The sequence below is a fragment of the Gorilla gorilla genome, chromosome 3 (genome assembly GCF_029281585.2).
Source record: "Gorilla gorilla gorilla isolate KB3781 chromosome 3, NHGRI_mGorGor1-v2.1_pri, whole genome shotgun sequence".
Lineage (NCBI taxonomy): Eukaryota > Metazoa > Chordata > Mammalia > Primates > Hominidae > Gorilla > Gorilla gorilla.
This window is the reverse complement of record NC_073227.2, coordinates 160,052,819-160,075,162: the sequence shown is the minus strand read 5'-3', so window position 1 is coordinate 160,075,162 and position 22,344 is coordinate 160,052,819. Positions and strand designations below refer to the sequence as shown.

General features: G+C 41.2%; 1 protein-coding gene across 1 annotated transcript; it reads left to right on the top strand.

Moving 5' to 3' along the window:
- Positions 1-2,443: 2,443 nt before the first annotated feature.
- Positions 2,444-16,771, top strand: MGARP (mitochondria localized glutamic acid rich protein). The gene is made up of 4 exons (XM_031010022.3): positions 2,444-2,830; positions 7,524-7,627; positions 14,169-14,262; positions 15,891-16,771. Exons 1-4 carry the CDS (start codon positions 2,749-2,751, stop codon positions 16,331-16,333), a joined length of 723 nt encoding a protein of 240 aa, XP_030865882.1. The 5' UTR covers positions 2,444-2,748; the 3' UTR covers positions 16,334-16,771.
- Positions 16,772-22,344: the final 5,573 nt, after the last annotated feature.

Genomic DNA, 22,344 nt, shown 5'->3' with positions numbered 1-22,344 from the left:
AACCAAACGAAGAAAAATTTCAAGGAGGTGCTCAAGGGCAGCATTACGAACAGTATGATTAATAGTTAGGAAACTATTGGCTGAGCCTTACAGAGTCTTCCATAGCAAAGATATGTTAAGTTTATCTGGGGTTTGGAAGAAACAGTCTGCTATGGAGTGAATTTGACAACTCGAGGGCATGTCCTCTCTTGGAAAATGTTTCATCAAGATTTGAAAAGAATTTGCCATCAAAACGGAAAGCCACAGGAGCAGCTGAGTAGATAGAAATTCCCTTCAACTTGAAAGGCATGAGCTTTTAACTAAGGAAAATAATCTGGAGAAATGGAACTATTTATCTCACAGTTCTTTTATATCCCAGCTGGTATGGCCATATTCAACCTAGAGAGCATGATAACCTCCCACTGGACCTTACCATCTAATAAGAGATGGTGGGATATAATGAATCCCGCCGTGTGCCACACTAAAAGGCAGCAGAGTGTAGCAGGAGAGCCTTGAGCTTCACCTTAGGCTGGAAGTCAGAATCTAGCACTGCCTCCTCCAACTAGCTGAGCACATTTTATATCCTTCATTTTTTTTACTTTATTTTTTACATTTCATATCTAATGTGCCTCTTTTTTTTTCTTTCTGAAAAAGAAACAGATGAGGTTTTGCCATATTTGCCGGGCTGGACTTGAACTCCCTAGCACAAGCAATCCTTCTGCCTCCACCTCCCAAAGTGCTGTGAGCCACTGTGTGTGACTTTTTTTTTTTTTTTTTTTTGAGACAGGGTCTCACTCTGTCACCCAGGCTGGAGTGCAGTGGCAAGATCTCAGCCCACTGCAGTCTTGACCTCCTGGGCTCAATCAGTTCTCCCACCTCAGCCTCTGGAGTAGCTGGGACTACAGGCATGTACCACCACACCCATCTATGTTGTAAACTTTTTTTTTTTTGAGACTGAGTCTCGCTCTGTCACCCTAGTGATTAAACTAGTTAACTCTCTTTCTGAGTATCAAAAAACCAATCTGATCATTGGCTTGTACTCTTCTTATGAGAATATGTTAAATATAATTATAATTAGGTTCAGGACTATAACTTCTGAGAAACGTCTATTTACATAGCAAATGAACAAATATTGTGCCTGTTACATGTCAACAGAACTTTAAGCTAGAAGTATTATGTTCTTGGGAAGCCGAGGTGGGTGGATCACGAGGTCAGGAGATCGAGACCACGGTGAAACCCCATCTCTACTAAAAATACAAAAAATTAGCCGGGCGCAGTGGCGGGCGCCTGTAGTCCCAGCTACTCGGGAGGCTGAGGCAGGAGAATGGCGTGAACCCGGGAGGCGGAGCTTGCAGTGAGCCGAGATTGCACCACTGCACTCCAGCCAGGGCGACAGAGCGAGACTCCGTCTCAAAAAAAAAAAAAAAAAAAAAAGAAGTATTATGTTCATGTCCTTTTTGTTTTTTTAATTCATGACCACCAGTAAATCCCTGGACATTCCCATCCACCGCCTGGTGGTGGCATTTGCTAAAGGGAATAATTGCCACCTCCCTCAGAGGGTTGCAGTGAAAATTAAAAGAGATAATAGATGTGAAAGTGCTTTATAATCTTTCAAGTGCCAAACACACATAAGGGATTAGTATAGTAGGAAATGGTGTCTTCCAAAGAGTAATCATTTAGACAATGTTATAAACGTAATAAATTATTGGTTTCCATATTCAAACCATGACAAGTTCTTGTAGCCACGATGAGACGGAAAACTAATAATTTAGTATTTTTAGTTGATGTGTTTTTTTGTTTTGTTTGTTTTGTTTTGTTTTTGGGGTTTTTGTTTTGTTTTGTTTTGCTTTTGAGACAGGGTCTTGCTCTGTCACCCAGGCTTGAAAGTAGTGGCATGATCTCGGCTCACTGCGACCTCGGCCTCCCGGGTTCAAGCGATTCTCCTGCCTTAGCGTCCCGAGTAGCTGGGATTACAGGCCCACGTCACCACTGCCGGCTAATTTTTTGTATTTTTAGTAGAAACGGGGTTTCGCCATGTTGCCCAGACTGGTCTCCAACTCCTGACCTCAAGCGATCCGCCTGCCTCGGCCTCCCAAAGTGCTGGGATTATAAACGTGAGCCACTGCGCCCGGCCGCTGATGTGGAAATATTAATTTCACATCCCATAGAGGAATATACAGTGTTTTTGATATTTTAAAGTCGTTGTAACAGTGAGCTGTCCAGAAATTCAACCATTGTCTGCAGATTTTCTTACGATTCTGAGCATCACCCAGTGCGCTAATGGAAGGCTGAGGCTACCCCTTCGCTGTTCTCATTTTTAAGAAACTTCCAGCTATCCTTCCCTCTCCTAGGAAAGCTAACGGAATGCAGGAGATAAAATGGGTTCAGATTACATCCAGCGTGATAAACTGTGTCCTTGTCTTAATCTCGTCCAATTCCCAAAACATTTCCAGCTTGCTGTGAAGAGTTACATTCAGTGGTACAGAATGAGTCAGGCAGGCGACGGCGACTTGTAGGTTCCCCATCCCTTTTCTGAGATGCCGCGGTCAGCTCTAGAGACCTCAGGGAAAGCAACAGAGCTGGAGATGGGTTAGGGGAGGATGGTGAGGACTACAAAGGTCTCCCCACCTCCCGGGGGCCGCGGAGGCGGAGCTGGATGAAGGTCGACGTGCCTCCTCCGGGCGGGGCGCTGCCAGGCTCTCAGCCTCTCTGTGGAAGGGCAGCCTGCGCCTGGGTACCGAGGCTGCTGCGCGGCGGACAGCGGGCGCGATGTATCTCCGCAGGGCGGTCTCCAAGACTCTGGCGCTGCCGCTGAGGGCGCCCCCCAACCCCGCGCCGCTCGGAAAGGACGGTGAGTAAGGAGGTCTAGCCCGGAGAGGAGGACGGGCGCCTCGGGTGCAGATTTCGCCCGCGCCCGGGTACCGGCCGGCACCCAGTTGGCCAAACCCGACCCAGAGCAGCAGAAGCCTGGATTGGAGGTCGAGGAGATTGGGGGAGACTCCCGGGAAGACGTCCCGAATCTCCTGCAGACTTTGGAAGTAGGGAACTTTTCCAGGGTGCCTCAGAGTCCAGATTATCTGGGTTCGCATCCTGATCTTGGACAAATGGCTTAACCTGTTTCCTCATCTATAAAATGAGGGCGATGATGGTTTTCCTTTTTAATGAGTTAATGTATGGTTAAAAGCACTTAAAAACGTGCCTGGCTGACAAAGTCGCAGCTTACCACTTTTATTGTTAGAGGCACCATTCGCTCTCCAACCTCCTGAGGAAGCAGAGGAACGGTGGGAAGGTGGACGCCGATCAGCGAGCGGGCCCTGCAAGCGCTGGGAGGCAGTGAGGCAGGGCCCGCTCAGTGGACGCTGGGCGAATGTTCGTGGGGTAAATAAACCTAACCCTTGGCAGGGTCTCAGCAGCCTGAACCCTGCGAGCGCCTGGCTCTGAGATCCACAACCCCCAAAAGGGAAGCGGCCTTCGGGGCACTTTCCTTTGAGGTTGCAGGTCGTCCTGCAACTGCTTGGCTCTGTAGTCCAAATATCGACACCTTTGGTTCTGAGGATACGCGAGAAAAAGCAGAATACTCAGAAATTAACTAAAGGGGGAGTTGCAGTGTGAACTGGAAGCTTATTAAATAAAAACGGACATATAGGAAAGCGCTTCGTATAGTGCTGGGAACATAGTAGGTGCTTAATAGGTGTGAGCAAGGAAGATTGTTTTTCTTCTGGGACCAGGCTTGCGCTCCAGGGCGGTTCTGCCCCAGCCGCTTTTCCCTAGTCCCCATCCGTCACCCCTCTCTCTTCCACTCACGATTGGGGGACGGCTCTTAGACAATATCGTGAAGGGTTCTTAATGCTCTCTTCACTTAGCCTCACTTTCTGAGCCTTCCGAGGTAATTTTACCCCAGAGGGTGGACTCCAGCCGAAGAGAAAGACGTGCGCGGAGAATTCCACGGGCCGATTTTTTTTTTTCACGTTGATTAGGCCTCTGTTGGTGGTGGTGGGAGGGAAGGACGGAGGTCTAACTAACTCGCTTTATTTTTCTTGTAAAATGCTGGTGGAAGGAAGTTATCCCTCAAGTATCAGAAATAAGACATCTTCGTTTTCCTACATCTTTATTGCCTTTATTTTTCTAGACCTTTATACCAAATGATATAGAGCTTTTAAATATATATATACACTGATGAAGTAGGGAGAAGCCATTTATTTTAAACTTCGGAAGATAACGGGACTGTTCTGTTGAGAATGGGGAGAAAGATTAGTCCTCTGACCGTGGCCTTTCGTTTTATCTGTCTGCGCTCCCCACCGACATCATGCGCGCGTGCACGCACACACACACACACACACACACACGCACGCGCCTTTTTTTTGTAGCTGCAGAAATTCCAAATAATTTTCTTCCCAATTTGCGGCAAAATAGAAGTAGTTTAAAAATTTTAAATACGTATCTAGCAGTGCTGCTTGTAAAGGTACTGGTCTTTCTCTGATTTTCATCTAACTACTATTTTTGCAGCACTTAAAATGTATTTAAGAACTATTATTGATTGGAAACAAATTTGTCTTCAGTCGTGGACATTACTTAGCCTTTTGTTGATACTTTCTACTTTGATGAAAAATAATTTTTTTCAGTTTTATTGAAGGAAAAATTTTTAACTGTCTCATCACATTTTGTTCTCTCCTTTTTGCTTTTAAAAGGGTAATTTTATTTTTTTGAGACAGAGTTTCACTCTTGTTGCTCAGGCTGGAGTGCAATGGCGTGATCTCGGCTCACCACAACCTCCGCCTCCCGGATCCAAGTGATTCTCCTGCCTCAGCCTCCCGAGTAGCTGGGATTACAGGCACGGGCCACCACACCCAGCTAATTTTGCATTTTTAGTAGAGATGGGGTTTCTCCATGTTGGTCAGGCTGGTCTTGAACTCCCAACCTAAGGTGATCCACCTACCTCGGCCTCCCAAAGTGCTAGGATTATAGGTGTGAGCCACCGAGCCCAGCCTTAAAAGGGTAACTTTTTAATGAATAAATAATTTAGATTTATAATAGATAATTGGGGAAAAACAGGTAAAATAGAAAATGGAATTCACCTGTAATCCTACCAATCAGTGAACACAACTAATTACGTTTTAGTATATTTAGTTTTCCAGACCTTTTTTTTTTTCCCTCATTCCTTCCTTGTGCACATTATTTCCACAAATCTTGGATAGTCCCAGAGTATTTTGCTATGACTTTTCACCTAATACATTGTAAATATTTTCTCATGTAAGTAAATATTGTTCTGCAAAAGTTATGTCTATTTGTTTCACATTGTATGAATGTACTAAAATTTGTCTAATTAATCCTTATTGAAAAATTTATCATTTCATTGCCTTTTTAAGTAACTTGTCCATCATTGTATATGTATTTAAGTCTACTTAAATCTCTGGTAATTTTAGTTCTATTTAAAAAAATATTTCTGATATTTTTGTCTGTTTGAGAAATATGAAGGCTATATATTCCCTATTTGATCACAGATGTACTTTTAAGCCATCAGAACTCCCACCACAAGTCAAAGCGATAACCTCTTCTCATAGCCTTTGGGGCACATTAGAAGGAAAAAAATTTTTTTCCAAGAAACGGCCATTTATATCCAAACTAAGAACATAAACAGGAAATCGTTGTGATTTTGCTACTATGAAGGTTTGTAAGCATGTCTTAAGATTCACCCTGTGCAAATCATAGCCTTCCACTAGTCCCTGCACCCCTATACTTTATGTTAGGCCACATCAAATTGCAGGTTGGACATGCTTAATCCAAAAATCTAAAACACAAAATGTTCCAAAATTAGAAACTTTCTGAGCACTGACATGATGCCACAAGTAGAAAATTTCACATGTAAGTACTTAACACAAACTTTGTTTCAAGCACAAAATTATTCAAAATATTGTATGAAATTACCTTCAGGCTATGTGTGTAAGGTATATACGAAACATAAATGAATTTTTTGTTTAGACTTCAGTCCCATCCCCAAGATATCTCATTATGTGTATGCATATATTCCAAAATAAAGAATATCCAAAACCCAAAACACTTCTGGTCCCAAGCATTTTATTTTATTTGAATTATTTTTTTGGAACAGAACCTTTCTCTGTTGCCCAGGCTGGAGAGCAGTGGTACAATCACAGCTCACTGCAGGACTCAAGTGATCCTCCTGCCTCAGCCTCCCAAAGTAGCTGGGACTACAGGCACATACCACCACTCTCAGCTAATATTATAAAATTTTTTTGTAGAGATGGGGTTCACCACATTGCCCAGGCTGGTCTTGAAATCCTGGGCTCAAGTGATCCTCCCACCTCTGCCTCCCAAAATGTTGGGATTACAGGCATAAGCCACTGCACCCACTGCTAGCATTTTAGATAAAGGATATTCATCCTGTACTTTGTACCTTCTGGGTCACGAATCTCTCATGCTTTTATACGTTACACCTTCTGCCTCCAGTGCCCTTCCTCTTTCCCTTATTTTCCTTCAAAACTCAGGTCTCTTCTATTATGACAACTACCTTGGCCAGCTAGCTGAGTTTTACTCTGCATGTAGCTTGGCTTAACACTTATTACATTTGTCATACTGTATCACAATTATTTGTATGTTCATACCCTCCTTCTAGTCTGTGAATGGCTTGAGACTAGGGACCTTATCTGTCTTGTTCACGGTTATATTCTTAATGCTTCTAACAATTCCAAATACATAGTAGATGCTCAGCTGTGTTAGTTGAAAGAATACATAAATGTGTTTATGTCTTTATCTTTAAAATAAAGAATTTGAGTTGTATATACTTTAAGCTCCTTCCGACTTTAAGTTTATTGTAAAAATTTCAATTCCAGGGCATTATAGGATATGCAAATGTTAGTACTACAAAATAAATGTTTAAATATAATAATATAGTACTTTTATCTGTTTCTATTAGTTTATACAGAATTGTACTTCTATTTCAGATACAACCTTTTTGCAACATTTGGCTTAAAAACGTTTTATCTGCCCATCTTTGCTTTATAAGAGAAAAATTGAGATTTCTTTCTATACCTACATGTGTATTATAGATTTATAGAAATATGATGGATTTCAACATAAATGCTTGATTTAACATATAAATACAAATTGTATTACATTTTAGGTATAAACATACTGAATTCATTTTTTAAAAAATAATATTTTCACTGAATCCTGTAGTGGAGTACATATATTACATGGCTTTCTCTTGCTAATGTGCACTTCATTTGGTAGTTAAAATTTTTTAGTGCTTTTGTCATTTCTCCTTACCCACACCTGTACCCCTTCCAAGAAGGCATGATGCTCAGCATCAAGATGACAGGTTTCATGAGTGTTTATCAAATTAGATTGGGAGACTGTCAAGTGGAATTATTACCCAGCCTCGTAATACTGTATTCCCTTAAGCTAAAATCACTTGATGTTAATAGATTCTAGGTTCACTGAGTAGAAAAATTTTAAAAGATGTAATTATTTAAAATAGTTTTGCTCAAGTAGTGAAGCTAACTGTGTTTAAACGTTTTTTTTCCTAGCATCTCTGCGCCGGATGTCATCTAACAGATTCCCTGGATCATCTGGATCAAATATGATTTATTATTTGGTTGTAGGCGTCACAGTCAGTGCTGGTGGATATTATGTAAGTGATTATATAACCACAGTGCTCAAGAATTCATGTATTTTACAACTCATGGTAAAGCTCAAAGCAACGTCAAGATCAGGACATGAGATTAATTAAATATACAACATAGCAATAGAGTTAAGTGTCATTAAGCATATGCATCTGAAAAATAGGTGGCAATAATTAGAAATACAGGGTTTTCATAAGAATGTATTAACTAGACTATTATGAAGGTTTTTCTTTTTTAGTTTATTTTTAAGTTTTATTTCATTCGAACCTCAGCTTTCTAAATTATGAAGATTTTTGTATTTGTAAAGTCAGCATTTCTTAATACCATTAATATGGATGATTTTCAGTAAAAATAATTTTATTATAAATGCTAATAGTGATAGCTGATACTTCAGTGTTTATCATATGCCAGATTCCTGGATCATTTAATAATTACAACAATTCTACAAGGTAGGCACTATTATTAACATTTTAAAAGAATTATTTTGAAAGATTAACTTAAAAATTAATATAGGAGCTGGGTGCAGTGGCTCACGCCTGTAATCCCAGCACTTTGGGAGGCTGAGGCAGGTGGATCACCTGAGGTCAGGAGTTTGAGGCCTGCCTGGCCAACATGAGGAAACCCCATCTCTACTAAAAATACAGAAATTAGCCAGCATGGTGGTGTGTGCCTGTAATCCCAGCTACTCGGGAGGCTGAAGCAAGAGAATCTCTTGAACCTAGGAGGCTGAGGTTGCAGTGAGCCAAGATCACATCATGGCACTCCAGTGTAGGCAACAGAGTGAGACTCTGTTTCCAAAAAAAAATTAAAAAAATTAATATAACTATTAAAAAAATTAATAGATCTTTTTTTAGAGCAGTTTTAGGTTTACAAAATAATAAGCAGAAAGTACAGAAACTTCCATATACCCCCTCACACCCCCTCCTCCTTTCCCCTGTTAAAATCTTGCACTGATGTGGAACATTTGTTAAAACTGACAAGCCAATATTGATATATTATTATTAACTAAAGTCCAGGGTTTACATTAGGATCCACTCTTTGCGTTGTATGTTCTGTTTTTACAAATATATTACAATATCATACAGAATAAATTATAGTATCATACAGAGTCGTTTCATCACCCTAAAAATCCCTCTACTCCACCTACTCATTTCTCCCTCTCTCCTCCCAATCTTTTTACTGTCTCCATAATTTTTGTTAGTTTTAAATTTTCACACAGTTTTATTATTTGAAAAATTCATATTTGTTCATAAGTTTTTAAAAAATGCAACATAGACATATATAAAGTGAAAAGCATATTTTCCTTCCCAGTCCCCATGTCCATTCCCTCCAGGTAAACACTGTAAGACAAAGGTTTTAATAGTGAGATTTTGGGACTAAAATAACAGACATTTTTTAGTTAAGTAAGATAAGACCTGAGTCATTCACCATTTTGTCATAAACTTTCTAAATCAAAATATAATCTTTATTAAGAATAAAAGTAGGCCAGTCATGGTGGCTCACGCCTGTAATCTCAGCACTTTGGGAGGTCAAGGTGGGCAGATCACCTGAGGTCAGGAGTTCAAGACCAGCCTGGCCAACATAGTGAAGCCTCATCTGTGCTAAAATACAAAAATTAGCCAGGCGTGGTGGCAGGTGCCTGTAATCATAGCTACTCAGGAGGCTGAGGCAGGAGAATCACTTGAACCCAGGAGGTGGAGGTCGCAGTGAGCCAAGATTGTGCCACTGCACTCCAGCCTGGGTGAGAGAGCCAGACTCCATCTCAAAAAAAAAAAAAAAAAAAAAAAAAAAGAATAAAAGTAATGAGGTGACTCATGCCTGTAATCCTAGCACTTTGGGAGGCTTGAGTCCGGGAGTTTGAGACCAGCCTGGGGAACACAGTGAGACCTCATTTCTACAAAAAATAAAAATAAAAAAATTAGCCCAGCGTGGTGGTGTGTGCCTGTGGTCCTAGGTACTTGGGAGGCTTTGATGGGAGGATCGCTTGAGCCTGGGAAGTTAAGGCTGCAGTGAGCTGAGATTGCACCACTGCACTCAAGCCTGGTCAACAGAACAAGACCCTGTCTCAAAAAAAATAATAATAAATAGAAAAGAATAAAAGTAGAGCCTGTAGTGGTGGCTTACGCCTATAATCCCAGCACTTTGGAGGCCAAGGCAGGAGAATTGCTTGCAGGAGTTTGAGACCAGCCTGGCCAACAGAGCGGGACCCCATCTCTACAAAAAATGTAAAGAATAAAAGTAGAATAAGCAGAAATTTTTTGTAAACTCTAAGAGTACACAGTCACTATATTTTGGTTTGGACCTACGGAAATATGAATAAAGCCGGGCCGGTGGCTCACACCTGTAAACCCAGTACTTTGGGAGGCCAAGGTGGGTGGATCACGAGTTCAGGAGTTCAAGACCAGCCTGGTCAAGAAATGGTGAAACCCCATTTCTACTAAAAATACAAAAATTAGCCGGGTGTGGTGGCGGGCACCTGTAATCCCAGCTACTCCGGAGGCTGAGGCAGAGAATTGCTTGAACCGGGGAGGCGGAGGTTGCAGTGAGCCAAGATTGCACCACTGCACTCAGCCTGGGTGACAGAGTGAGACTCCGTCTCAAAAAAAAAAAAAAGAAATATGAATAAAGAGACGTTTAGTCATAACTAGAAGCAGTTTCATAGGACTATGTAAGATGGCCAAACCAAACCAAACCAAAATACATATTCTAATCCTCAGAATTTTTTTTTTTTTGGGGGGGGGGGATAGAGTCTCGCTCTCATCCAGGCTGGAGTGCAGTGATGCAATCTTGGCTCACTGCAAGCTCCACCTCCCGGGTTCACGCCATTCTCCTGCCTCAGCCTCCTGAGTAGCTGGGACTATAGGTGCCCACTACCACGCCCAGCTAATTTTTTTGTATTTTTAGTAGAGACGGGGTTTCACTGTGTTAGCCAGGATGGTCTTGATCTCCTGACCTCGTGATCTTCCTGCCTCGGCCTCCCAAAGTGCTGGGATTACAGGCATAAGCCACCAAGCCCGGCCTAGAAATTTTTTTAAGGCTAGTCATAATCTTCAGAATTTTGAGAGCCTCAAGGAGTCAGGAAACTGCAAACTTGTCACTTATATTGTTGTCCTCTACTAATCTGCCAGCTTTCACTCGTGCCCAGATTCCTTTGTTTCTGTCATTTTTCTACTGTCTAATGTTGAATTCATGGCTCAAACCCACTCTAGTTGAGGTGTAGGCCACCAAAAAAAAACAGAGATTGGGACTAGGCCATGTGATAGGCTGGGAAGATAGAAGGATGAATTTCATTTGGACATCACTATACCCCTGATTATATTAATATTTACCAGTGCCAAAAACAAACTTTTCCAGACTGCTGACTCATTGGTTGCAAAAGGAATCTTAAACTAAAAGGTTATACACTTATAAACCAGCAATCCCTGAGAACCCTTTCTGGCCTTGTTCTCTCACAGTAGGGATGGAAGTTGTTCCCTTCCATTTCTAAGTTTATGTGATTTTAATCTCAAATGTTGGAAACCTTAATTGCCAGGAATCTTAGGCTACTTTCAGGAGGAAATGCTGAATGTGAGGCACTCCAAAACCTGTATACTCGTTCTCCCCTTCCATTCCATGTCCTGTACTAAAATAATCTCTATATTAGATTTTTATGAATTGACCCCACAGATGCTTAGTAGCCAAAAGCAGTTTTCCATTTGCAATCAAAATCCTCGACTATTAGGGGTCATTGGAATCTGAAAGAGGCCCAGATCACTCCAGTTTTTTTGAGGGTCTGGGTATATATATATATATTTGAGACAAAGTCTCACTCTTGTCCCCCAGGCTGGAGTGCGATGGCGCAATCTCATTTCACTGCAACCTCCGCCTCCCGGGTTCAAGCGATTCTCCTGCCTCAGCCCCCTGAGCAGCTGGGATTACAGGCGCCTGCCACCACGCCCGGCTAATTTTTGTATTTTTAGCAGAGATGAGGTTTCACCATGTTGGCCAGGCTGGTCTCGAACTCCTGACCTCAGGTGATCCACCCGCCTCGGCCTCCCAAAGTGCTGAGATTACAAATGTGAGCCACCATGCCCGGCCTGGTCTGGTATATCTTAAAAAGTAGTACCAGACTGGCTTATAAAAATTGTAGTATATTTTAAATGCTTATACTTAATAAATACTTAATATCATTTGTAAATAACTGCCAAAGTCTAAATTTGAGACCCTTTCTTTTAATAGGGCTTTATTCTACTCTGTGCTCGACTGTGCTGGATTTGGAAAACCTAGATTCTTCAGGCCACACATTAGGGTGAATTATTCTAGTATTGTATCTCTTCAATTCTCTCTAAAGTTAGTCTTTTTTCTTGCCTTGTGTTTCAGCCCCTTGAGCAATGAGACTAATGTCCCTTGGAATGTTGTTCTTCGAATGATCCTTTCAGGGATGTGAACTTGTATACTGGTTCGGTTTGTGTACTGAGAACTGGGGATACTGACTTATCATATTGGTCCTATAAGGTGTCAGGAACACACACCCTACTCGGAAAATATTCCTTGCTTTTATACAGAAAATGTTGATTATCATTCCTGTTGATTATATTTGCTCTGTGTGTTTCAAAGCCAAATGATTCAAGTCTGAGTTCACTAAACCCCGGGAAGTTTGCTATAAAAGGGTCACTTTACATCACTTCTACCCGACATTACAGATTTTCTTTTCTTTTCTTTTCTTTTTTTCAGACGGGGTCTCGCTCTGTCGCCCAGGCTGGAGTGCAGTGGTACGATCTCTGCTCACTGCAAGCTCCACCTCCTGGGTTCACGCCATTCTCCTGCCTCAGCCTCCCGAGTAGCTGGGACTACAGGCGCCTGCCACCACTCCTGGCTAATTTTTTGTACTTTTTGTAGAGATGGGGTTTTACTGTGTTAGCCAGGATGGTCTCCATCTCCTGACCTCATGATCCGCCTGCCTCGGCCTCCCAAAGTGCTGCGATTACAGGCTTGACCCAGATTTTCTTTTCTTTTCTTTTCTTTTTTTTTTTTTTTTTGAGACGGAGTTTCCCTCCTTTCCCAGGCTGGAATGCAATGGTGCGATCTCGGCTCACTGCAACCTCTGCCTACAGGGTTCAAGTGATTCTCCTGCCTCAGCCTCCCGAGTAGCTGGGATTACAGGCATGCGCCACCACGTCCGGCTAATTTTGTATTTTTAGTAGAGACCAGATTTCTCCATGTTGATCAGGCAGGTCTCAAACTCCCGACCTCAGGTGATCCGCTGGCCTCAGCCTCCCAAAGTGCTGGGATTACAGGTGTGGGCCATTGCACCCGGCCCCGACATTACAGGCTTTCTATTTTCACGGCATAATTTTTACACTGTAAAATTGTTTGTAATTAAGTAGTACAATTTTTAAATAAAGTACTTGGTTTCTGATGGTTAAAAATTTAGAAGACACTATATATAAATAAATTTTAGAAATCTATCATCTTACCATTAAAAGTTAAACCACTACCAACATTTTCTTAAAAGCTAAATTAATACAAACAATAGTAACTGAATAATGAGATTTTCATTTTTTATATCATTTCCTAATATGAATACAGGCCAAAGAAGACTACTTAAATATAAAATGAAAGGAAGCCTGCACATTTTGTCTATGATTAAAATAGCTTTCTTCCCAATACTGTTTCTTTCTTTCTTTTTTCTTTTTTTTTTTTTTGAGATGGAGTCTTGCTCTGTCGCCCAGGGTGGAGTGCAATGGCATGATCTCGGCTCACTGCAACCTCCACCTCCTAGGTTCAAGCAATTCTCCCACCTCAGCCTTCTGAGTAGCTAGGGCTACAGGCGAGCACCACCACCATGCCTGGCTGTTTTTGTATTTTTAGTAGAGATGGGGTTTCACCATGTTGGCCAGACTGGTCTCGAACTCCTGACTTCAGGTGATCCACCCACCTCGGCCTCCCAAAGTGCTGGGATTACAGGCATGAGCCACCGCACCCAGCCTGATTCCAGTTTTTGACTATTACAAATAAAGGTACCATGAACATTTGTGTACAGGTTTTCATGTGAACCTAGATTTCCATTTCTCAAGGATAAATGCTAGAAAATATTTGTATATGCCTGTCAGGATATTCTGGTTGTAGCATAATTCATTTTTTTCTTCCTTGTTTTTAGTTATCTTTGGCTAAGATAGTGCATCTATTTCCTTCCCTTTTTAAAAAATTTTATTTTAGGTTAAGGTGTACATGTGCAGGTTTGTTAATAGGTAAATTATGTGTCATGGGGGTTTGATGTATAGATTGATTTGTCACCCAGGTAATAAGTATGGTACCCAATAGGTAGTTTTTCTCTCCTCATCCCCTGTCTCACCTTTCTTCCTTTTTAAAGCATTCTATTTAATAACAAAGATTTCCAAAAGGGAAGTAAAAGAGTAAGTGGTGTGCACTGATTTCTCTTCTTTGCTACACTGGGATTATGGTTTAAACTTCTAATGGTGATTACAGGGAGACTTGAGTGTACCTTTGGATGTGGCGTGACAAATCTTAAAGCTCAAGAAATAAACCTAAGCATACATTTACTTTCAGGCTTACAAGACAGTCACATCAGACCAAGCCAAACACACAGAACATAAAACAAATTTGAAAGAAAAAACAAAAGCAGAGATACATCCATTTCAAGGTAAATGAATTTCTTAATTTTTTATTTTTATTTATTTTTTGAGGCACTAATTTCCATCCACTTAGTCTAGCAATGAACACTATTTGCTTTTGGCTTCTTTCCTAGCTTAATCCAGAATGACTCTAGGTATAAGATCATTTAGAAAGGAAAAGTTCAACTGAAACCTGAAGAACACTGTTACACCTTTTGGATGAATGCATTTGACAAATGAACATTTTACATTTATATTGCTGACCAGTGACTTTTGACTCCTTTGTGTGGTAATATTATTTTCCCCTGCTCAGGCATCCACCCATGCAGGCATGAGCTTTCACTTTTCTCATTATCTAAAAATAATAATATAACAAATTATCTTTCAGTTTTGGCTAAGACCACCTGTGTGCCTTTGTGCAAACAAGGTACATTTGACATAATAGAATCAGTTGTGTATAATGAGTCCTCAGTTGATAAAATGGTGACCATGGGAACAGAAACTTTATATTTTCACTCTTTCCTTCCTTCCTACACTTCTTTTTCCCTCCTCCCTTCCTTCCCCCTTCCTTTCCCCCTTCCCTCCACGGGCTCTCCCTCTGTCAACCAGGCTGGAGTGCAGTGGTGCAATCATAGCCTACTGCAGCCTTGAACTCCTGGGCTCCAGCAATCTTCCCATCACAGCCTTTCAAGCAACTAGGACTACAAGCATGCACCGCTACACCCAGCAAATTTATTTTTTATGTTTTGCAGAGACAGGGTCTCACTATGTTGCCCAGGCTGGTCTTGATCTCCTGGCCTCATGTGATCCCTCCTGCCTCAGCCTCCCAAAGTGCTGGGTTTACAGGCATAAGCCACTATGCCTAGCCACTTCTTGCTTTAAACCATACTTTTTTCCAAGCTATTATTATCAATTACTATGATCACTATTTAGGGATAGAGATATTAGGGGCTTATGAATCAGTTTTAACCTGTCATGACAATAATAAGAAACAGAATATCATCAATACATATTATTGAATATAATCATGCGGTTGTTTATAATACTAATAAGCATTTGCATAGAACTTTTTATTTTAATCCCCTTTTCATATACAGTATTTTAATTAATCTTTACAATAGCCCTGTGCAGTAGATACTATCAATACCCTATTTTACAGATGACAAAAATGAGATTGAGAGAGGATTAGTGATTTCTGAGTCACCAGCTAGGAACTTGGCTACTCTTCCATGCTGTCTCATATGAAAGGTGAATAGGATAGCTACTTATTTTTGTATTCTTCATATTTGCCTAAGTAATATATTCAAGTGTGTTTTTTTTTAAGTTCAAAGAGTTTACAGAAAAGCAGATCCCCCATTTTCCCTCCAAGAGGCAACCAACAGAACCAGTTTCTTGGAATCCTCCTGGAGAGTTTTTGCAAATACAATTATCTAGGCATACAACTTACCCCCCTCCTGCTCCAACCTCATTTTGCCCTAACAATAGTAGCAGACTGTATACATTGTTCTTTTTTTGCTGTTTCACTTAAGAGTCTACCTTGAAGACTGGTACACATCAGTGCATGTAGTTCTGTCTTACGTGTTTAAACGACCGCAGTGTTTCATTGCCTTCCCACGATCTTTAAATTAATACCTTGCTTAATGACTAACTCTTAAAGGTGAAAAGGAGAATGTTGCGGAAACTGAGAAAGCAAGTTCAGAAGCCCCAGAAGAACTTATAGTGGAAGCTGAGGTGGTAGATGCTGAAGAAAGTCCCAGTGCTACAGTTGTGGTCATAAAAGAGGCATCTGCCTGTCCAGGTCACGTGGAGGCTGCTCCGGAGACCACAGCCGTCAGTGCTGAAACCGGGCCAGAGGTCACAGATGCAGCGGCGAGGGAAACCACGGAAGTAAACCCTGAAACAACCCCAGAGGTTACAAATGCTGCCCTGGATGAAGCTGTCACCATCGATAATGATAAAGATACAACAAAGAACGAAACCTCTGATGAATATGCTGAACTAGAAGAAGAAAATTCTCCAGCTGAGTCAGAGTCCTCTGCTGGAGATGATTTACAGGAGGAAGCCAGTGTTGGCTCTGAGGCTGCTTCGGCTCAAGGCTAATCTCCAGCTGGTAGACATTTCAGCAACAAATGCCATAGAGTGTCTGATAAGTGCTTTTGTGTTTTTAGTACACTTAGTTTAAAAAAAAAAAAAAGACTTATTTTCTAGAAGACGTTAATGGGTCTTGAAGATTTTTGGCATCCACTGATAGATTTTAGGACTGAGAGACTTGAGATTGTACATTTCTTACTACTCTTCTACTGTCTGAGATCAGAATATGACATTGCAGTAAAGAGCTTAAATAGTTTCATCTTTGGTTTTTTTTTCCTAGACATTTTTCTTTTATCCCAGTCATCTCTGAATTTACATTTTATATTAAAGAAATTGAGCTATCCATACAACCTGTATTTACTTTAATTTCACTATGCTTTCAGCTTACTTTATTGTATGATATGTAGGTCTAAAATATAGTTTGAGTCAAATAAAATTAGAAAAGCTTTGGTGCTTCTACTTTTTTCACTAATATTTGCATGTACAAATAATACATATTAACATACAGGTACATAACATCACATGAGAAATGTAGGCTTTCGTAATATTATTGAAGAAAGAGCATATAATCTATGGAGAACCCTGCATGTAACAATATGTATGCCCTCTCCCATCTATAGTACTTACACAGGGGACTATGTAGATATTTTCTGTTTCAGTTCAGTTCAAACAATATTTATTGAAGATTAGCACTTTGTGCCAGGAATCTTTCATTCATTCGCGTGTTCAACAAATATTAGCTGAGCACTTACAATATAATAGGTATTGTTTTAAGTGCTCCCGGTTTATATTCTAGAGTGGAACCAGGTAAGAAGACAAATGAGAAAATGATATAGCGTGTTAGGTACTGATAAGTGCTAAGGATAAAAGTAATGAAAATAAAAGGATTGTAAGTGTTAGTTTGAGGTGGAAGTTGTAATTTTAGATAGGATGGCCAAAAGAGGCCTTACTAGGAAGGTGTCTTTTGCCTAGAAACCTGAAAGATATATAAGGGACCATCTAATGGTAGGAGTTAGGGGAATCAGCCAGGTAAGGGAACAGAAAAGGGCAAAGGATCTAAAACAGGATCCTGCTGGGAATTTGAGGAATTGCGAGGTGGCCAGTGTGGCTAAAGTGGAGTGAAAAAGAGGGAGAGTAGCCAGAGATGGTCTCAGAGAGAAAGGGAGTGGGTAGGCGGGGTGGGCTAGATCATGCAGGGTCATGTAAGGTTTTGGCTATGGAGTAAGTTGGGAAATTGTAGTGGACACTGCCGATGCTCTGCCTAGATCCCCTTAATTGGGCCCCTTAACTGGGTACATTTATCCCCACCTGCTATGAGTGTTACACCCCACACCCCACCCTCACCATAGGCAGTTCACAACCAATGACTGACTGCCATAGTATTACAAAAGATGGCACCAACTCTGCAGTACAATTGAATAGTTCATGCTCCAGCCCACCCCAAGGAGCAGATTGAAGCTGGTCTCCAGCCGAGATGACTTCCCTGCTTAGCTCTTCCCACTGCCCTTTTCTGCTTTCCTCCCTCCATTCTCCGGGGAATACTCCTCTCATAAAAGACTGGCCAAAGAATCCCTGTTTCTAGGGAACGTCACTTTAGATCATTGGTACTGCATGTGATCCTACGAAGCAGGCTCTAAGAATAGGATTCTGGAGTTGTATCATTCTTCAGCTAGAGGGCAATGAGACCTTGCACACACATACAAATGCATTTTCCTCCATTTTCTACTAAAAATAATAGAAACATACTCAAAAGGGATTAAATGACAAAGATCATTATTACATAACTAGATAGATTGTTATTATATAACTAGATATCCAGGGTTGGCTTATTTTGTGGCTCAGTCATCAAGACCTTGGTTGTATCTGTTGTCCTGCTCTACCAAGAATGTTTTGGGCAAGGCACAGTGGCTCACACCTGTATTCCCAGCACTTTGAGAGGCCAAGGCGGGAGGATCACTTGAACCCAGGAGTTTGAGACCAGCCTGGGCAGCCTGGTCTCTACAAAAAAATTTAAAAATTAGCCAAGTGTGGTGACAACTGCCTGTGGTCCCAGCTACATGGGAAGCTGAGGCAGGAGGATCACTTGAGCCCAGGAAGTCGAGGCTGCAGTGAGTCATGTTCATGCCACTGCACTCCAGCCTAGGCGACAGAGCAAGACCCTGTGTCAATAAAAATAGAATGTTTTGGCTTTATGCTTCTCATAATCATAGGATGAATCGCCACAATTCTAGGTATTTTATAGAGTCTACTAGGAGTGTTTCAAAAAAAAAAAAAAAAAAAAAAACACAGACCAGACAAGGTGGCTCACGCCTGTAATCCCAGCATTTTGGGAGGCAAAGGTGGGTGGATCACCTAAGATCAGGAGATCAAGACCATCCTGGCCAACATGGTGAAACCCCGTCTCTAGCAAAATACAAAAAATTAACCAGGCGTGGTGGTGCGCACCTGTAGTCCCAGCTACCCAGGAGGCTGAGGCAGGGGAATCGCTTGAACCCAGGAGGCAGAGATTGCAGTGAGCCGAGATTGTGCCACTGCACTCCAGCCTGGCGTCAGAGCGAGACTCCGTCTCAAAAAATAAAAATAAAAAAAATAAAAAAAGAGTTTCCTCATCTTAGACTTCATACTTTTTTATTCTAATGTTTTATTGTATAAAATTTCAAACACAAGTAGTGAGAATAGTATAATGAATCCTCATGTGCACTATACCCAGATTTACCAATTATCAACTCGTGGCAAATCTTGTATTCATATTCCTATCCATTACCTTTGACCACCACAACTGAGGGCCCACCTACAGCTAACACTAATTTGAGACATGTGAGTAAGGTTATAAAGTCAAATCTATGATACTGGATATATGTCTATAAAATAATAATAATTGTTTATTATTGTTAATTATCTAGTCAATGATCAAATTTTCCTCAACTGCTTCATAAAGGATTTCCCTCTCCCTTCAGTTTGTTTCTTAAGTCAGAATCCAATTAAAGTCCACAAATAGGTGGCCGGGCATGGTGGTGCACGCCTGTAATCTCAATACTTTAGGAAGCCGAGGCAGGCAGATCACCTGAGGTCAGGAGTTCAAGACCAGCCTGGCCAACATGGAGAAACCCCATCTCTACAAAAATACAAAAATTAGCCAGACTTGATGGCGGGTGCCTGTAATCCCAGCTACTTGGGAGGCTGAGGCCGGAGAATTGCTTGAACCTGGGAGGCGGAAGTTGCAGTGAGCCGAAATCACGCCATTGCACTCCAGCCTGGGCAACAGAGTGAGACTCCATCTCAAAAAAAAAAAAAAAAAAAGTCCACAAATGGTAAATACATCTTTAAGTCTCTTTTTCTACAGGTTGCTCCTCCATCTCTCTTCTACTTTTCTTTGCAGTTTATGGTTTCAATAAAGTGACTCATTTGATCTGTAGAATTTTTCACTCTGGACTTTGCTTATGCAACCACATGTTTGTCTTCTTTTAACATGTTCCTCTCCCCCATACTGCCTATAAATTGGTATTTAGATTTAGAGATTTGATCAAAATCCTATTTATTTATTTATTTTAGGGACAAGATCTTGTTCTGTTGCCCAGGCCAGAGTGCAGTGGCACTATCATAGCTCACTGCAGCCTCCAACTCCTGGGCTCAAGCAATCCTCCAACCTCAGCCTCCCAAGTGGCTGAGACTACAAGCACATGTTAATTTTAAAAATTTTTTTATAGAGACAAGGTCTCTCTATGTTGCCCAGGCTGGTCTTGAATTCTTGGTCTCAAGTGATCCTCCCACCTCAGCCTCTCAAAGTGCTGGGATTACAGGGGTGAGCCACTGTGCCTGGCTTTGGCAGGAATTATTTGTAGTTCATGTTCATACATCCATCAGCAGGTGCATAATATTTGGTGCTTTTCTCTTCATTATGTTAGAAGCCATTGATTCATTATTTTATTAGGAGTTGTTAAATAGTGATACCCTTTATATTCTTTCCATCTGTTCCTTCCACTTTCCAATACAGAATCATTTTGGCTTATCGTTCTTTCCATTTTTTAATATAAACTATATATATGTATTTATATATACCATATAGCATATATAGTATATATGTTATATACAGCATATATATAGCTTATACAAAGAAAAAATGGAAAGAACGATAGGCCAAAATCCTTCTTTCTTAGCTATATATATAGACAGAGAGCTTATATATATATATAAGAATATATATATTTTAAGAATTTCTTATATATAAGAATATATATAACAAGAATTTCTTATATATATAAGAATTTAGTCACAAATTCTTCCCATCCTTTATATATATAATATATATAAACTATATATATTACATATATTATTATTTTTCTTAAATAAGCAGTAATTTACTATACGCATACATTTTTCTACCTTGCTTTTTGCATTCAAGTATATGCCTGGAGATTACTCTAAATTGTAGATAATAATATTTCTCATTGCTTTTCATGGTTGCATAGAACTACGTTGTGTGGGTACCATGGATTGTTTATTCAACCAGTCTCCTACTGATGGACATTTGACTTGTTTCTAGTATTTGCTATTACAAATAGTGCTGCGATGTATAGCTTCATGCATATATATTTTTGCCACTATATCACTGGGATAGATTTCTGAAAGAGGGATTACTAGGTCAAATACATTTGTAATTTTGCTGCTATTACCAAAGTCCTTTCATAGGAGAACTACCATTTTACATTCCCAAAACAACAATGTATGTGAATGCCTGTTTCCTGTTTTACACGCAGTAACAGCAATGTATGTGAGTGCCCTAACATTTGGGTTTTTGCTCATGTGACAAACGAAAAATACCTCAGTGCAGTTTAAATTTGCATTTCTCTTATTAAGAGGGAGGTCGGGGCCGGGCGCGGTGGCTCATGCCTGTAATCGCAGCACTTTGGGAGGCTGAGGCGGGCAGATCACGAGGTCAGGAGATCGAGACCATCCTGGCTAACATGGTGAAATCCCATTTCTACTAAAAAATACAAAAAATTAGCTGGGCGTGGTGGCGGGCGCCTGTAATCCCAGTTAACTGGGGAGGCTGAGGCAGGAGAATGGCGTGATCCCAGGGGGCAGAGCTTGCAGTAAGCCGAGATCGTGCCACTGCACTCCAGCCTAGGCTACAGAGCGAGACTCCGTCTCAAAAAAAAAAAAAAAGAGTGAGGTCCGGCTGGACCCGGTGGCTCACTCCTGTAATCCCAGAACTCTGGGAGGCTGAGGTTGCAAATTGCTTGAGCCCAGGAGTTGGAGACCAGTCTGGGCAACATGGTGAAACCCTGTCTCTACAAAAAATACAAAACATTAGCAGGGTATGATGGTGTGCGCCTGTAGTCCCAGCTACTCAGGAGGCTGAGGTGGGAGGATTGCTTAAGCCTGGGGGGTCAAGGCTTCAGTGAGTCATGATTACACCACTGCACTCCAGCCTGAGTGACAGAGTAAGTCCTTGTCACACACACACGCACACACACACACACACAAAAGTGAGGTTGGACATTTTAAAAAATTGTCTTTTTTTTTTTTTTTTTTTTTTTTTTGAGATGGAGTCTCGCTCTGTCACCCAGGCTGGAGTGCAGTGGCGTGATCTTGATTCACTGCAACCTCCTCCCCCCAAGTTCAAGGGATTCTCCTGCCTCAGCCTCCTGAGTAGCTGAGAGTACAGGCGCCTGCCACCATACTCGGCTAATTTTTTTTTTTTTTTGAAACGGAGTCTTGCTCTCCCAGTCTGGAGTGCAGTGGCTCAATCTCGGCTCACTGCAAGCTCCGCTTCCTGGGTTCATGCCATTCTCCTGCCTCAGCCTCCCGAGTAGCTGGGACTACAGGCGCCCGCCACCAAACCTGGCTAATTTTTTTGTATTTTTAGTAGAGACGGGGTTTCACCATGTTAGCCAGGATGGTCTGGATCTCCTGACCTCGTGATCCACCCGCCTCGGCCCCCAAAGTGCTGGGATTACAGGCGTGAGCCACCGCGCCCAGCCAGTCAGCTAATTTTTTGTATTTTTAGTAGAGACTGA

Bases quoted from the DNA above. Each gene is read 5' to 3' on its own strand.
- MGARP (XM_031010022.3), top strand. From the start codon at position 2,749: ATGTATCTCCGCAGGGCGGTCTCCAAGACTCTGGCGCTGCCGCTGAGG. The intron at 2,831-7,523 runs GTGAGTAAGGAG...TTTTTTTCCTAG, and splicing joins CGCGCCGCTCGGAAAGGACG to CATCTCTGCGCCGGATGTCA. The intron at 7,628-14,168 runs GTAAGTGATTAT...ATTTACTTTCAG, and splicing joins TCAGTGCTGGTGGATATTAT to GCTTACAAGACAGTCACATC.